Genomic DNA, 17,454 nt, shown 5'->3' on the forward strand with positions numbered 1-17,454 from the left:
ATACTGTTCCGGTGCATTTCGTTTTTCTTGCCTAAATGTAGAACCTTACTCTCTTCACCACTGAATTTCATTTTATTAGATAGTGCCCAATGTTCAGGTTTGTCAAGATCCTTCTGTATCTTAAGCCGGTCTTCTGGAGTGTTGGCTGCAGGCTACTTCTGCTGATCTGCAATTTGGCAGATTGAATCTCACCAGACTCAAGGTTGACTCAGCCTTCCATCCTTCCGAGGTCCCAGATTGTTGTGGGCAATATGCTGACTCTATAAACCATTTAGATTGGGCTGTAAAGCACTGTGAAGCGGTGTATAAGTTTAAGTGCTCTTGCTATAATACCCTATTACAGGAAGAATAAAGCTAACCCATTCTTTATTTCACTTTGATACATGTAAGAACAGGTGTTCAGCAACATTTCACTATAACCTGCCCTGAATACATCTTACATACAACTATTGGCGGCAAAAATCAAATGGCAAATAAATGGTGTTCCATTTATATGTGCATTTCAATATTGTAGAGTTGTTTGTAGATATATATTACCCTCATAGCAGCTTTCCCCAGCCTTGATATTCTGCATGGGTTAATGTTACACGTCTTAGCATTCTCCTCCAGTGTCCATGACAGTTGGGAAATCCGGTTGGAAGAAAATCCTTCCAAGACTGCAATAGCAGCATCACTTTCACAGATATAAAACACATTCATTTCTTTAACTGTTTCTAGTCAATTGCAATACAAAACTCTCTTCTCTGTGTCTTTAAACGTGCCTCTTTGCAAGCACTAATACTAATTCACAAAAGTATATGAAAAAATCAACAGTAAGAAGGTTTTATGTCAGTTACACATGTTGTGATAAACATCTATTTTATCCATATTTGCACACTCTTTTGGAGGACAAACATTTATAACATTACAGAGGTTTTATATTATATTACATAGTATATGTGAATTATGTATAAAACATGGTACGTAAATTATGTATCAATACATTTACATGGTATATGATATTATTATGTGTGAGTAATCTACAGTTAGATTTACACTGATGGAAACGTAATAATTCAAGTCCTAACCAAGGACCTAAGAATTATTAAAGTAGCATCTAAGAATATGGACAATTTCAAGCAGGGTGGAGTTTTTTGAGGGGTGCTCAATATTTCCATATATTGAGAAAATTCTTTTGGTATAACTTTAAAGGCTACAATCATGATTAATATAACAACAGATTTATTTTTCCATACGTTTTCAAGTTCGAGCTGCAAAATTACAATATTTCATATGTTTTTCCTCAATCCTAGCATTACCTGTAATAGCAAATTCTATTAGACTTTCTTCTGTTTAGTAACTGTAATATTAGGCATGCTATGAACAAGATGCCTGCTTGTTTGGCTCTTAAAGTCTCATAAAATCTTAACCTGCTCATTTTCCAAAACCTTTTCAACTTGATGGCCCCAGAAGTGTCTACTACATTCAAATCCAAATCTCTAGCAAAGTTTCCAGTGAATAATTCTAGCAATTCAGTCATGACATCACTTGTAGTCTGTAAAGTTTTGCTGCAAATGGTCAATTGTTTCATACTTTTTACTACAAAGATGACATTTGCTGTTGTTTGTTGCATATTCATGCAGTCTTTTTGAGCTGCTAAAATAAAGCCTTCAGTTTCTTTTTTTAACATTCCTGATATTAATTAAATCCACGTGGGATTTTTTTAAATCGGCTTTTCTTCTATAGCTTTCAAGTATTGGCCATTGTTCTTCCAATTAACAAATAATTTTTCAGTTATTATGGTTCATCGCAGTCAACTACATAGACTGTGCAACAAGCAATAATAATAATAATAATAATAATAATAATAATAATAATAATAATAATAATAATAATTGATTGATTATTTGGAAACAAACAACATCTTGCCAGTAGAGCAAAAAGTCAACAAAAGAAGGAGCAGGGGCACAAAAGATCAACTCCTAATTGATAAAATGATATTAAAAAATTGTAAGAACAGAAAAACGAACTTGAATATGGTCTGGATTGATTACAAAAAGGCATTTGACTCACTGCCACATAGTTGGATCATAAAATGCTTAGAAACAACTGGCATTAGCAAAAATATTACATCCTTTACTGAAAAGGCGATGAAACAATGGAGAACTGAGTTAGCAGTAGGGAATGAGATCTACGGAATGGTTAATATCAAGCGAGGAATTTTCCAGGGTGATTCACTTTCACCTCTTCTCTTCATCATCGCAATGATCCCACTATCAGTAATCTTAAAAAAAATGAAATTAGGCTACCAAACAGCCAAAGAAGCTGAAAAAATTTCGCATTTACTATATATGGATGATTTGAAACTCTATGGAAAGTCAGAAATAGAAATCCAATCATTGACAAACACAGTCCGAGTATTCAGCACCGATATTTCAATGCAGTTTGGCATGGAAAAATGCGCCACTGTATCCATAAAAAGAGGCAAAATCACTGCATGTGAGGGAATTGAAATGCCCAATGGCCAACTAATTAAATGCAACAAAAATGAAGCCTACAAATACTTAGGCATTCTGCAGTTGGATAACATCAAGCATGGAGAAGTAAAAGCTATTGTCAGGCGAGAGTACACCAACAGAGTTAGGAAAATTTTGAAATCTAAATTGAATGGTGGAAATATAATCAAGGCCATAAATACCTGGGCAATACCAGTTATAAGATACACAACTGGTATAGTTAACTGGACACAAGCTGATTTGGACATTTTGGACCGAAAAACCAGGAAACTAATGACAATGCACTACAGTTTACATCCACGTGGTGATACTGATAGACTGTACCTGCCCTGAAAATCAGGTGGCACAAATGATCCATTGGAATTTGTGCAAAAATTATAATATTAAAACAGCAACAAACTGGTGGGAACATCAGCCTGAAAAAGTCACCGAAAATCAGATGGTCAAGATCTTGTCGGATTTTCGCATACAAACAGACAAAATACTGGCGCATAATATACCAGACATCACACTGGTTGAGAAAAACAAGGTTACAATCATAGATATTGCAATACCACGTGATAGCAGGGTCGCCGAGAAGGAACATGAAAAAATCGCAAAATACCAGGACTTAAAAATCGAAATTCAACGACTATGGCACAAACCAGCAGTGGTAATTCCAGTGGTAATTGGCACACTGGGTGCTATTCCAAAAGCACTGGAATTACATTTAAAACAGTTAAAAATTGACAAAATCACCATCAGTCAAATGCAAAAAGCCGCACTGCTTGGATCTGCACGCATATTACGAAAATACGTTACAACATCCTAGGCCCCTGGGTGGGGCCCGACTAGTAACCAATGCCAAATCCGGCGAAACAACTGGCCGCTGTGATACAATTGTATAATAATAATAATTGAAAATGGTGTATTATTATGTCATGTATTCATAAAATGATGTTCCCTAAGCATTTCAGAATTATTAAAAGTTATTTTGTGTAGGTTACTGATTACAAAATTCTGTATTATGAGTTATCCTAGGTTCCAGCAGAGGGAGCTATATACCAAAGACAAAAAAAACAGTTAACCGTATTTGCCATACGCTAAATAAATAAATAAATAAATAAATAAATAAATAAATAAATAAATAAATAAATAAATAAATAAATGTATTAAGTATGGGGGGATGAAACTTTTTCTTAGTAAAACATTTGTCTGATTAAATTGCCTACATATAATATGAATAAGATACAGAGGAAAACACATTAAATGTGTTTGCATGATAAGGAAACAAGTAATTGTTATATGAATTTGATTAAACTAAATTAAAAAGGGTTAGGGGTTATGGTTATAGGATAATGGTAATTTCTAGACTGGATTCTGATTTCTGTCCAATATATAACAGAATATCTCCCATCTGTATGGAGTAGGATACATGGAATAGAGCATTGCCTGCTTTTTAGTTCAGAGGTCATGAGACTGCAAAATTTCCATTCTCACAAACACAAGATATGGGACAATTGATGGCATAGAAACACTCAGTTCCATGGAAAGTAATAAAAACATTCCTATGGCAACTTTACTTACTTTATCAGTTTTATTACTTTACCTCTAAGTTCTAACATAACATAAGCCAAAGAATTCAATAGCTCTTCTGTCATGACTCAACAGTGTGGTCAACAGTTTTCTCCATTGCTGCTGCCAGGTGACTAAGGGGAAAGAAAAACATAATTACTACTTGATTTGTCTTTTTGTTTTTTGTTGTTTCACTTTCAGGCAACTGGAAAAAGAAAACATTAAAAAGAAATACATTTTTGCCATTTCAGCTGGGACAATTTAAATTAATATGTCAATGTGATCTTTAGGACTCTGGGCAAGGTCACCAATCTCTTTTCCCTGTATTTCTGATCATTTCTGTTTTAGCGTATGTATTTTTGATTCTAGGAACTGACAGCATATTGATCCATTCATTTTCTATCAGGATGGTAACACTATCCAGCATGGGCATATTCTGATTATTTTCTCAAGCAGAGAAATAATTGGAGATGGTGGGATAGAAGTATCTTCTTCTACTTCATCCTGAATCACTCATGGCTTCCTTCCCCCCCCCCCTAGACCCAAGGAGCAGGCTCTCCTCGCTCGTCTCCCAGCCACACGATCAGTCGGCCAATTCCAATGCCTATCAGATCTGCATCTGCCAGCTCAACCCCAGCCCACACACCACAAGATTCTCTGACAGGGGTGGGAGGAGATGTGCAAGAAGCTTTTGCGCAAGGTAATGGTACAAACTGTCCTCTGTTAAAAAATTAATCGTAGCTTCTTTCCTCATTGCATATCTATTAAACTCTCTGAAAAGAGTTTTTTCTTAAAATAATTAATCAAGTAATTCAAAGTTTGTAGTTGGGACAAGCAGCATCAGAGGACTATTCACGGCAGACTAGAGCAGAAATGGAAAAAAAATAACATTAGTTTTTATTGCTGCATAATAAAATAATGGGAGAAAAAAATTCTTCCAATCTAATGTCCAGTTTTCTAAATTATCTGCAAAGGACACAGTATTTTTTATTGGCAAATATACATAGAGATGCATTTTATTCTCAGACAATAGCAATTGTACTTATTTATAATGTGCTATTATAAGCTGTGCTTTGTAGTTATTGTTCCTCATGCCAACTGCTTGACAGTCCGGAGGCTTCTACATTGGCTTCCAAGGTCCTATTACAATATGGCTGCAAGTAGTTCAGAGGCCAAGCTGTTGGATATCATTTTCGTGCTGTCTATCCCAGACTGTTATAATTTCATCATATATCCCTAGAAAAACATAAAATATCTTAGAACTAAAAACAACAGTTGGCTAATCACTGAACCTACTCTAGCATATTTCATTTGATAAATAATTTCTCTTTAATTTTTCATAAAGAAGGCAGAGAATTCAGACAGAATTTTACCAAATCTAATTTTTCCCCATCTGATGCTGTCCTTATATGGCAGTAGTTATATCTTGATACAGGAGCGTTATATCGCCTACCTAAAAAAAGTATACCAGTTCCAAACTAATTAATTTTATTAAAGCCAATCTATTCTGCAGAGGTCATGAAGAAATTAATACATGTGTAGTGTGGGTAGTCAGAGATTATGCCACTATAAAAACTACCTAAACAGATTTTTAAAATTCATAAATTTTAAATTGTTTTCTTAATTGAGTTTTGCATCATTTATTATTTTACCTTGTTAAATGTACACAAAAAACTCAAAACATTGCTAAAAATATTTTGCACTTTGCTTTTCTATTGATTAGGTACAAGAAGAAATTTAAGAAATGACTTGTTGGTAGCTGCTGATTCTATCACCAATACCATGTCTTCTCTCGTGAAAGAGTTAAACTCAGGTCTGATGATTTAAAGGATAAGTGTTTTATACTGGTTGAATATATAGTCTAAAGATAAGCTGCAATCTAGAAAAATGTGCTGCAAAATATTTTAAGCTACTATTTAACAGTTTGAACTACTGATTTAGTCTTTTCAGCACAAGATTCCTTCTTATTTCAGCATTTAAATTGGTGATATTTATTTATTTCCAGTGCTTTTTAAATGCCTGAGATTTTTGTTAATTTTTATGGCTATTAAATAAGAGTTAGATTGCCTTATTAATGATTATATTTATGTGGAGTACAGATTTGATAGCTCGTGTAATGCCAGGTGCTACTGAAATATTTTAAAAATTAAATCTCACTGAATATAATTGAACTAACTCAAATGAATTCAAATGCAGCAATATGTCTTCTTGCTGAACAAATGGTCAATGCTGTTTAGTTTCTTTATACAACAACACTGTCCAAGGGTTCATGCATCAGTATTGTAATAAGAGGCAATCCAGTGATGTAATTAATTGTTAATACCTCGCTTAATAGCTTACCCAGTCATTAGCATATTCCCTGATTTAGGGATACCAGGTACACTGAGTCACCCCACTTGGCATCAAAGCTTTACTTTCTGTATATTGCAAGTTGTAATAAATGGCAAATTTGAACTGTACAAAAGTGAAAGTTGCTCTGCATGTGTTTTTAATGTGGACAGTATGGTGTTTCTTTAGCAATATAAGATGGCAATGTACACTAATAAAAACAGGAGAGAAGCATGCTAGGAATAGGAACGAAAGATATAATTATCATACCAACCTATTTCTTCATACAGAAGTTGGAAGTGAGACAGAAAGTAATGTGGATTCAGAGTTTGGTCGGACTCATTTTGATGATCTTGTTCCATCACCAACTTCTGAAAAGGCTTTTCTGGCACAAATCCATGCCAGGAAGCCAGGATATCTTCACAATGTAGCTGCTACTGGAACCATTCGCAGTGACCTGTGGGTATTCCATCCTGTTTTGCCTTCTCTTTGATTTCTATCTTTTTCTTGTCTTCAATAAACAAAGTTTGAGAAATTAAGTTTCCATTTAATATTAGGATGCTTTTTAAAGTAAAGATTAAGCCAAGTATAGCAATAAAGAGTGACTTTTGAACTACAATATGAAACTCTCATAAGATTTTGGTGAGAAAAACAATTTGCAATGTTTTTTATATTTGAACTCAGGATGAAAGTTGTTGATAATTAATATATACCAAAGAACAGCCAAGTCTCTTTTAGGAACATCATTTGAATCCATTCAAAGGGGCATTTCAGAAAATATGCCAAAATTGGGTGTAGTTTTTTTTTATTTCCTTTGAGAAGAATGGACAATTTTCTGCTGAAGATGAGGATACTGCTTTAGATGGAAATTTAGAAACTAAGTGTATTATCTATCTATGTACAAAATTACATAGTGGTGATCAGAGGTTTCTCCCAGTTCGGCCCGGATTAGGCGAATTGGTAGTAGCAGTAGCGGGACGCTCTGCCCACCCATCAGGGTGCTTCTGCGCATGTGTAGAAGTGTCGTGCGCGGGAATGTGCCTAAACCAATAGTAGAAAAATTGGCAACCCATCTCTGGTGGTGATCCTATAATTATACCCATCTACTCAGACACCTTTTACAAGATGGCGAGATCTTGAAAAGATCTTGATCCAAAGCAGAACATTATAGCAAAAGACCAAATGAAATTCAAGTATCTGTTGAAGTCATTGCTTCAGATATTAACATGATTCAGATGAGTTTGTTCTGCATGTTTATTTAGATAAAATATTAAGAGATGCTTTTACAGGATGTAAAAGGGTATAATTCTCAGTTCTGGGCACCAAACATTCTGGTATTCACCACAACATACCAAACTGGTAGTCCACCATATAATTCATACCTTTCTGAAATACAGAGTTCTGCATATTACTATTATTATGTAATTGATTTATATGGCTGCCCATCTCATCTAAGCCATTCTGAGAGGCTCATAAGAAAAAAAAAACCAAGTTAAATAATATACAAAATATGAAAGCTACCATATTTGGTATAAAATCACAATCAGCATCAGAAGTCATTCTATGGGAACTCACAAAAGCCAGTATAGGAGCTCCCTACCACATCCCTGAATCTTCATAGTGCCCTGAGCTTTCTACCACTTTCATTCTATACTGGTTTTCAAAAATGCCCTCCTAGGCAATCTGTTCTACAAAAGTTAAATTATGAAAAAGGGTACTGGATTTTTCTAAACCCACATTCCACAATATAAATGACTTGGTGTGGGTTGTATACTCTGTTTCCCCACCATCACTTCTGCAAATTTAGACTAACATAAGATGGAACTTACTGCTTTTACATAGAAGCATCTGAATACGAAGTAGGTCAGGCAGTAATTGCACAACCCTATTTATTAATAATTGTGTTTAGGGTTACAGAGGATGGAGAGTCTTACGTTAGAGCTGATGATGAGAACTATGAAAATGATTCTGTCTGTCAACTAGAAAATGAACTCAAGATGGAGGAGTATTTGAAGCAGAAAATGCAAGATGAAGCTTATCAGGTAAAAATAAGATAAGAACTCAACAAAATTGCGCAGCGGAAAGAAATTTTACTGTCCTAGATTTTGTTTTTTTGAAGAATATGTGATAAGAGTATAGATTCCAAATAATAGTGAGATGCATTCATATTTCTGTGAATCAGGAAGTACTTTTTGTACTGAAATTAAAAGGCTGACATTAACCTTCACAAGCTGTTAGTTGGTGCATCACAAATACTAGTAACATACTCTGTCAACAGTGTGCTGTTCTATTTTGACAAAATAACTTTGAGAGTAGGTGGGTGTTCACACATGCATTCTTGGCACTTTTATACTGTGAAAGAAAGTGGTAATTTGCATGTGTGAATGAGCCATCAAGACTTAATCTCCAAAGATAGAACTTTCATCTTACTCAAAATCATCTCAAATACAGTGTCTTTTCTTCAGCAAAATAAATAATTTCAAATTAAAACCTAATTATCTACCATCCATGCAAATAAGCAAACAAAGCTAGTCCAATTTTATAGCCCACTAAAGAAAGCTGCCACTAGTGTACATTGATAATAGTAGGAATCTTATGCTCTCTCAACATAGGCAGACATTATAAAAAAACCCAGTAATTCAGTTCACAAAGTCCCTAGAAACTACATCAGATACTAGTACTAACATAAGTACTGACAGTGCTAAAACCATGTAGAAGATATGAGTCACTGATAGCACAATTGCTCTGATGCAATTATAGAGACTATTTCACAAATATGTTAACAACAGTGTGTAATCACAGCTGCCAGGTCTTTAACTGCTACTAGCCATCATATTGACCAATATCTTCTCAAGATCTTAGGATGTCATAAACTATCAGCATAGTATATGTGTGGGTCCAAGCAGCAAAATATTTTTTTCTAGTAATTTTCTAGTATTTTAAAATTTTCTAGCAATTTAAAAAGATAGCAATATCTTCCTGCCGTAATTTTGGCATTATAGAAATCAGTCTAAAATCTAAAATTCTTGGTATATGTTGAAATGTTACTTCTAAGTAAACCAGCAGATAATCTGCCTATATTATGCTTATTTATTGGGAATATGGATTATATCTACAAGAAATATTAAAAAGATCAAAGCACTGAATAATATAAGAATGTGTTTTCTGTTTCACTATATGTAAGGAATACTGATTAATGAGAAACTTAACTCTATCTTAGGAAGTACTTTTAAATGTTGAAAATTTGTACTTTTAGGACCATTTGTACATATCCTTATAAAAAATGAGTATATTGTAAAAGTTACAAATACAAATGAGAAATGATTGCCTATAACTGCCTAAAGTATTTAGAAATAAGAGTTACAAGATAATCTTCTTTCTCTTTTTTGGTTGGGCCTTGTAGCAAATGCAACAAATTGAACAAATTGAATCTTCATCCTTTCTAGCATTTTCTGCAGCAACAACCTTCTCACAGTTTCTTCTTGCATGCTAACCTCTTCATTTGGTGTGTACTATTCTTGCATGCCCATATGACACCTCTCACTCCTGTTGAGTCCCTTTGTCTTTAGAATGGTGCACTGATCTGGCTGCTCACATTTTCTGTTTTCACTTTCTTTTTTACAGGTCAGCTTACAAGGATGAGTAACCATCCTTGTATCACTCTCCTCTCAAGTAAGTTTTAAGTTGGTTTAAAACTGATATCAATCACTTTCATTCAGTAATTATCCTGATTGGAGTGCAAGATGGGAGGGGGAGAGGCAAAGAAGTTGGCCACATTTTTCTCTTCACCAATACATTATAATATACTGTAATTATTTTGCAATACTGTAATCATTTTGCAATTCTAACTGTAATTGTCAAATGAGAATAAGTTCCTATTCTGTAGCAGTGGAAAAGCTATTGAGAGGAGTGTAGGCTATGTGATTTGTTTTTATGGGCCTGTTAATATGAAACACTGTTTGCTACTGGATGGAATGAATACCATCTTTGGAAAGAATGATATGAAACATAACTCCCCAAACTAGAATTTAGTGATTTAGCTTATACATCTGCTTTCTGGATGCAAATGAGTTGCATGTGGGTTATCATGTATCATAATTAGTGTCTACACTTTTCAAAGCAATATTTTGTAGCACAGCATAAGAATGTTTTGAATCAATATTATTACAGAATCAGGCAGATGTTTAGACTGGATTTGGCATCTTTGTCCACCTATCAAGACCTTTCCAAAGACCTGGGATAGACAGGGATGGCCTGCTTTGTGGGAGTGGCTTGCTGGCCATGTGACTGGGTGGGCATGGCCAACTTCTAAAATGTGGTGAAACTCACTTAACAATACTCTTGCTTAGCAACCAAAATGTTAGCTCAGGAACTCTGGCATTTGAAGCATGCAAGTCTTAAAGCTGTCAAGTACAAGATCCTTGCACCCCTAACCCTTTACTTGAGAGACCGCCTTCTGCCGATTACCTCCCTCCGACCGATAAGATCGCACAGACTGGGCCTCCTCCGAATTCCATCTGCCAGTCAATGCTGACTGGCGACTACACGGAGGAGAGCCTTTTCTGTTGCAGCTCCGACCCTGTGGAACGATCTCCCCGTCGAGATACGCACCCTCACCACCGTCCAGGCCTTCCGCGCAGCCCTTAAGACCTGGCTATCCCAACAGGCCTGGGGATAAGTCTTCGATTTGCCCCACCCGAGTGTGAATGTTGAATGCAAGTTGTGTTTTTATTACTTTATTTATTTTGTGCACATATTGTTTGTTTTGAATTTCACCCCCCCCCCTAATGATTGTAAGCCGCCCTGAGTCCCCTCAGGGAAAAGGGCGGCCTATAAATCCAAATAAACTAAACTAAACTAAACTTTAGAAAAAAAACCCAGGAGTGTTCAAGCTTGACAGTATTAAGACTTTTGGACTTCAACTCCCAGAATTCCTCCTCTCGCTCTTCATCTTGATGATGTGCAGACCGGCGGGGGGAGGGAGCTGGAACCGGTTCTAAATGGCACTGTAGATTTGTGGAACCTCCTCTATAGAAGAGGGTAGAACTGGCAGGAACCCACCCCTGGATCATGATTTTGTCAGTGTCAATGGTATTCAAATGTTTCTAATTTGTTTTAAACAATTCATGTGTTAAAAATTATGAAGTGAAATCTAAGACATTAGCCATTCAAAGAATTACAGATGAAAATGCTTTTGAGTTTGTTAAAAAAACAATAAGTAATTTTGAATATTAATACTTTGTATTTGGATATTAGTACAGAAGGTTGAATAGAATTATTCTAGTCCTTCTTAAATGCTGTGGAAGATCCTTCAATGCAAGTGTAAAATTATTTAAAAAATACTTAATCTCACATAATTGAACTATAAATATTTTTCAGATTCTACTAAATTAATATAGTTTTTAAAGGCCAGAATTCTTCATGGCAGCTTTCTCCCAAGAGATACTTATCATATGGAGTGAGTTTCAATTTTGTCTCTGTCCCAAATTATATCACCAAGCCACACAAGACACCTATTCTTGTTCCCTGGTTTAGAAGCTACTAAGGTTTTTATATTTTTATTAATAATGCTTGGAGTTTTGTCATATAAAAAATATCACCAACCTGATATTTTCCAGGTATATTACCATACTAATATTACCCCAAATTTCTCACCAGAATGTACTGGAAGTGGTAATATTGTAATATTGAGGAAGGCTAGTTTCCAAGATTTAAACTCCAAATCCATAATGATGTTTTCTAGATAGATAATATGACTTTTGTCCTGCTATTACTTTTCCATCTTCCCATGGCTTTCAACTTTATCAATCATAATATTTATGGAGCAACTTTCTCATAATTTGGGGCCTAAGTTTAATTCATGACATGATACATCTTTTCTCAAATGATGTCCTTCCTAAACAAACAAAATCTGGCTACCATAATCTATATGTACTGTTAACATTCTGTTGTTCTATTACCATTTATTGTTTGTGGATATTTTTTAAAGAACCGGGAAATGTTGCCAAAAAGATGCATGCGCTCTATATACTATACATGTGTGCAATAGAATACAGTATTACTGTAGAGCTGATAGATTTTTGTTGACTTGCTAATAGGGAAGATGGATATACCAATTTGATGATACAGAGCTGTTTTGGGATAAGGGTTAAAGGCACGAGATGAGAAATTAGAAGACCATTCTAATCCTGCCTTAAATACAAAGCCAGTTGGGTAATTTTGGATAAGTTACTCTCTTTCAGTGCTAAAAAGAAGATAATGGCAAACCACTTCTCAAAAATTCTGCTAAGAAAAATGCACAGATCAGGAGTCAAGACTCACTCATAGCACACATACACACAAAATTTTAATGATAATATTATTCCGGTATTATATGATTTTGAACAGTCATCACACAAATCTTATCAGTAACTCTATTCTCCTACCAATGATGCTTAACTGTGTATTCAGAATAGAAAGTCTACACCTATCCTTAAAGATAGCATATGCAGAACTGAAAATGTAAAAGTAAAGAGTAGAGTAAAATGTGACTAAGACAAGTCCAATCAGGTGTCTAAAGGAAGCTAGCCTAATTCAAGTAACAGTGAGGAGTGGGCTTATCAGGAATGTTCACATGGTGCGTATTCCACATTTGCACACTGGCTAAATAGGGCTGGTATGTTTCTATGACATGTGATAAATAGTACTATTAAAACATTTCTTGACAGGAAAGCTGCAGTCAAATGGATAATGAAAGTGATGTAAGAACTGAGGAGGAGAAAGAGAAGGAGGAAGAGGAAAAAGAGGAAGAAGAAGAAGACAACACTCCGATCAATGACAAAGATAGCCTAGCTGCCAGCTTCAATGAAGAAGTGAAAAATCAAGTGCAGCCTCTCTAACCAACTAGGTCTCCAGACTGTAGCACAATTATTTTGTATGCCAAGTTCTAGTTTGTAGGTGTTTTATTTTTGAAGATTAAAAAACCATGATTTTTATTTAAAGTTAAATTATATCAGCTACATCATGTGTAACATGGCTTATTATTGATGAAGAACACTGGCTGTACTAACAAAATATAAACCCTTTGCACTTTCAAACCTGTTCAGTTTACAATGACAGTACTGTTTATCTTAGGAGTTTGATTTCTGAATAATTTGAGGTTTTAGAACACTTTCCTACACACTGTACATTATTCTTCCATAGAGGAAATTTTAAAAGTATAATGATGCATTTATCATTGAATAAATATACTCCTGTGTGTACATATTTATAGCCCAAAAATGAACTATAGTTGCAATACTAAACCCAACCACACTTGCAGAATTCTCACAGATATTACTAGGAATTGCACACATGTTGATATTACAATATTGCATCTTTGGATAGCAATTTGTTTTTAATATTTCTGCAAAATAAATAAATGAAAATTTAAAAACAAACTTGTACAAAATGCACTAAGAAGTATCTCTATGACTTAGGGCTACTACATAACGAATGTTTTCTTTCAAAATATAATCTAACAAATCAGCCATAGAACTTAGTGTAAATATTTTCTTTCCAAATAGAAATGATATACAAAAGACAACATTCAAATTATATAGAATCTAGTTTTTAAAATCAGTACAGATCTTCTTAAAACTGTGAACTATGTTTTGAAATACTCATTACTAAAGCTGTTTATAAACCACAGGTGCCATAAAATCCCTAAACTAATTGTATAATCTTCATTTTATTATTTTGTTGCAGTTTTAGAACTTTCTTTCACATTATCTCCATCTTTCATATCTTGTTGGTTGAGGCCTTCAGCTTTAAATGTACAGGCTTTAAAAGATTGCTTGCAATTACTTTCGTTTCTTATTGAATGTGCATTGCCTTAGTCAACCATTAGTTGTTTTGTGTGCATTCTTGGAAATGGGCCAGGGGTATCTGCAGGGTATTGTAAAAAAAAGAAAATCAAGATTGCTGCCATGCACATCTTGCAATGTATATAAATAGGCAGAGCTTTTATCACATTATCATGGCTGCCCTCTTGCTTTTTTTTTAATCTTACCCTCTGGACACTCCTGGAATGAGTAGAGAGACTTTCTTCAGGGGCTGAATGGGGTAATCTGCTAAATATGAAAAGCACATGGAGGGGAGGTGTGTCCTTTCTAAAAAGAAAAAAGAATATATTATGTAATTACAACAATATCTCTTTTGAGTTAATCTTAATATGCTATTTAAAAAAATAATAGAGAGGAGGCTGCTTCCCTGAGGATTATATTTGGAAAAGATACTTCACAATCTTATTTTCCCTATATAGTAAATTAGTTACAAGCAAATTTTAGCCCTAAGGAAAACAGCAAATTATTTAGAAATTGTTAAGCGTAATGGCAATGTTTTATTAATGTTGCAACAACTCTAACATTAAGCACGAATTTAGAAAAGCTGAAATATATAAATCCAAAGTTATTGTTAAAAAAATAATAGCTCCTTAAACTTGCTTACATATTTCATTGTCCAAATGAAAAGATGAATCTTTCTGTTGATTCTACAAGGGACATGCTTCAGATCAAAGATGTATAAATTAAATAACTCTAGGTACTTTCTCACTCATGAACAAAATAATTCCTGACATCTTCCTTCTTGTGTCTTTCTCAACATTGTCTCTATGTACTCAAATCACAGAATTTAGAGAACTGAAGAAAATATTTTTTAAAAATGTATACATAGAGACACCCCAGAAACCTCGCAATAATTACTCTTTACTCCTGTAGTGTCTACCATCTTCACATGGTGGATACATAACTTTTGACAATTTACCTCTCCTATGCCCTTCTCTCAGGAACTGGTTACTCTCTACTAGTGCCTAGCACACATCAGTTAGTACTAGACAGTATATTGGCAATTCTTGCTGACAACTCAGGACTCCAGCCAAGTATTTCCTAAAGAGAAGCAAAATTGTATTAAAAAGATCGAAATCCAGCTAGATACCTGCAGTTAGAATAGGGATTGTGTTTCTCTGATATAGTCCTTAATTTACACACCCAGATTGCATGTAAAGCTCATGCACGAGTCTAAACTTTGGGAAATCTGTGCAACACTTATTGTCTTCACAACATATGCACCATTCTCTCAGTCTGGTTTCAGCACAGATTCTCCAAAGCAGAGCTCTAGGTGGCCTCTTATACTTTGGAAGTCCAAGTTAAAGCACTTTTTCATTTGCCACCAAAACCAAACGTTGCTACATCAACCAGTGTTAAGTTGACAGTGGCTCAGTATGGACAATACTTTCCCCTGATTTCTATCTAGCATCTGGAAACCAAAAGTGTCATCTTCTAACACAGAACTCAACCTCCTAGGCCATAATGTTGTTAGTATAAAGTTATGCTTGCATAAAACTCCACTAGCAAAGTCCTTAATCAGATTACCTGTTTCTGTATTTTGTCTGGGATGTCATATAAAAACCTAATGGAATAGGATATAATGTGGATGTCCTTATTCAGATGAACATTAACTTGCATGCCTAAGGAATCCAGGCCCAAAGCTAATGTTACAGACATACGTTTCCATGCACAATGAAACAAGCATGTAGAGGAAGTTGAGTGAGAGTTTTGTCCCAAATGTGCCAATGTTTTAGCCCATACAGTCTTTGTTTGCTAAACATGTTTGGACGGCGAACCTCAAAGTTGCTGGAATGGTTGAAATAGCCATTTATCATTTTTCATGGCTGTTTACTATAGCCCAAAACTCCTTGTGGTTTGTTAATGGAAAGATCATTAAGAGGCAGGAATTAGAATGTGAAGATAGCAGGATTCTTGAATGTTGAAAGAAAAGAGAGGATAGAATCTCTGTAAGTAGTAATGTTAACTTTAAAACTGCATTAAAAGGTGTGTGGCCTTTGTTGTGATAATATGTATTTTCTTATATGCATGAGACAAAATGTTGCATCATTATTTAGCACAGATGTCTGCCTTTTACTTTAGCCACTTTCCTCCATTTTTATGAGTTCCTTGGAATTGCTGTAGATATATCTTGTAAATACCACAACTGCGGGTTGCAGCAGTTAGGTTGGTTCAATTCAGTGCCAGAGCTTGAATGACAGGACAGGAATTTATCTGTGAACCCAAAAAAGTATGAAGAATTACATCTTGAAACTACTAACTGTCTGATGTTTTTAACTACTGTTATTTCACACCAGTCTGAACGGACACACACTGCAAATTTTACATTATCCATTGGTATTGTAAACAGAATTATTATTGTATGGGTTTTTTTTGTATTGCTGTTAAGTATTGTGTGTGTGTGTGTGTGTGTCTGTTAAGCCTATTGGGGACATATTTTGAAGTGATTAAACTATTTAATTGTGTGTCTATATTTTGGAATGGAATTATTTCTTCATTAAAAAAGAATTTTTAAAAGTAATTCATGTAGTCTCCCTTGTTGTTTACACTGAATCCAAGATACATTTTCCCCTCTTCCAGACGAATTCTTTCTTAGATTTGTTAAAAAAAAAGAGGGGAGCATGAAAGTACATATGTGTTTTAATAATAATATCTAAGACTGCTAACATCAGAATGACATGATTATCACAAAAGGGATGCTCACGAGCAACAGTATTGACAGATGTAATGACCTTCCAATCAGACTGAAAAAGCCTCTTAGAACTGAAACATTTACAGAGAATTAATAAACAGGGAATTCTATAATTTGAATATTATGATAAAAAAAGATCTACTATAAAAATATCAGCATGGGTGGATGATGGTGATGAGGAGGAGAGTCTGGATTTCTTACAGATACAGAGGAAAAATTACAAATTCCATTGGCAATCTGTTAGCATAAAATTACCAGATTTTTCCTTTCATTTTTATCATCAGCGTTCAAATTCACAAGTGAATATATGCTCCTAATTCTTCAGGATCTAATTTGGAGTAGACAAGTAATGCTACTAAGATTCTTTTCAGATGTGTGGAATTAATAGCCTGCCAGATTATATTAAATTACAATTTTAACACCTAGCCAGTATAGCCAATGGGGAGAGATACAGCAATTTTACTTCAGCCAAATTTAGCCAATTGGTTATATAATTTCTTACTTTCTTTAAATTTTAAATTTA

The 17,454-nt window shown here is 34.6% G+C and overlaps 1 protein-coding gene across 2 annotated transcripts in view; it reads left to right on the top strand.

The window, feature by feature from the left end:
* DTNA (dystrobrevin alpha) overlaps positions 1–16,450 on the top strand; it is a 154,785-nt gene extending 138,335 nt beyond the window's left edge. For both annotated transcript variants that reach the window (XM_032223035.1, XM_032223036.1), the window contains 6 exons: positions 4,590–4,749; positions 5,773–5,862; positions 6,668–6,836; positions 8,287–8,419; positions 10,002–10,049; positions 13,085–16,450. In XM_032223035.1, coding sequence (XP_032078926.1) covers positions 4,590–4,749; positions 5,773–5,862; positions 6,668–6,836; positions 8,287–8,419; positions 10,002–10,019 — 570 coding nt within the window. In that variant the 3' untranslated portion in view covers positions 10,020–10,049; positions 13,085–16,450. The remainder of the gene's footprint in view (positions 1–4,589; positions 4,750–5,772; positions 5,863–6,667; positions 6,837–8,286; positions 8,420–10,001; positions 10,050–13,084) is intronic.
* The last annotated feature ends 1,004 nt before the right edge of the window (positions 16,451–17,454 follow it).

Source organism: Thamnophis elegans, chromosome 8, assembly GCF_009769535.1.
Source record: "Thamnophis elegans isolate rThaEle1 chromosome 8, rThaEle1.pri, whole genome shotgun sequence".
Lineage (NCBI taxonomy): Eukaryota > Metazoa > Chordata > Lepidosauria > Squamata > Colubridae > Thamnophis > Thamnophis elegans.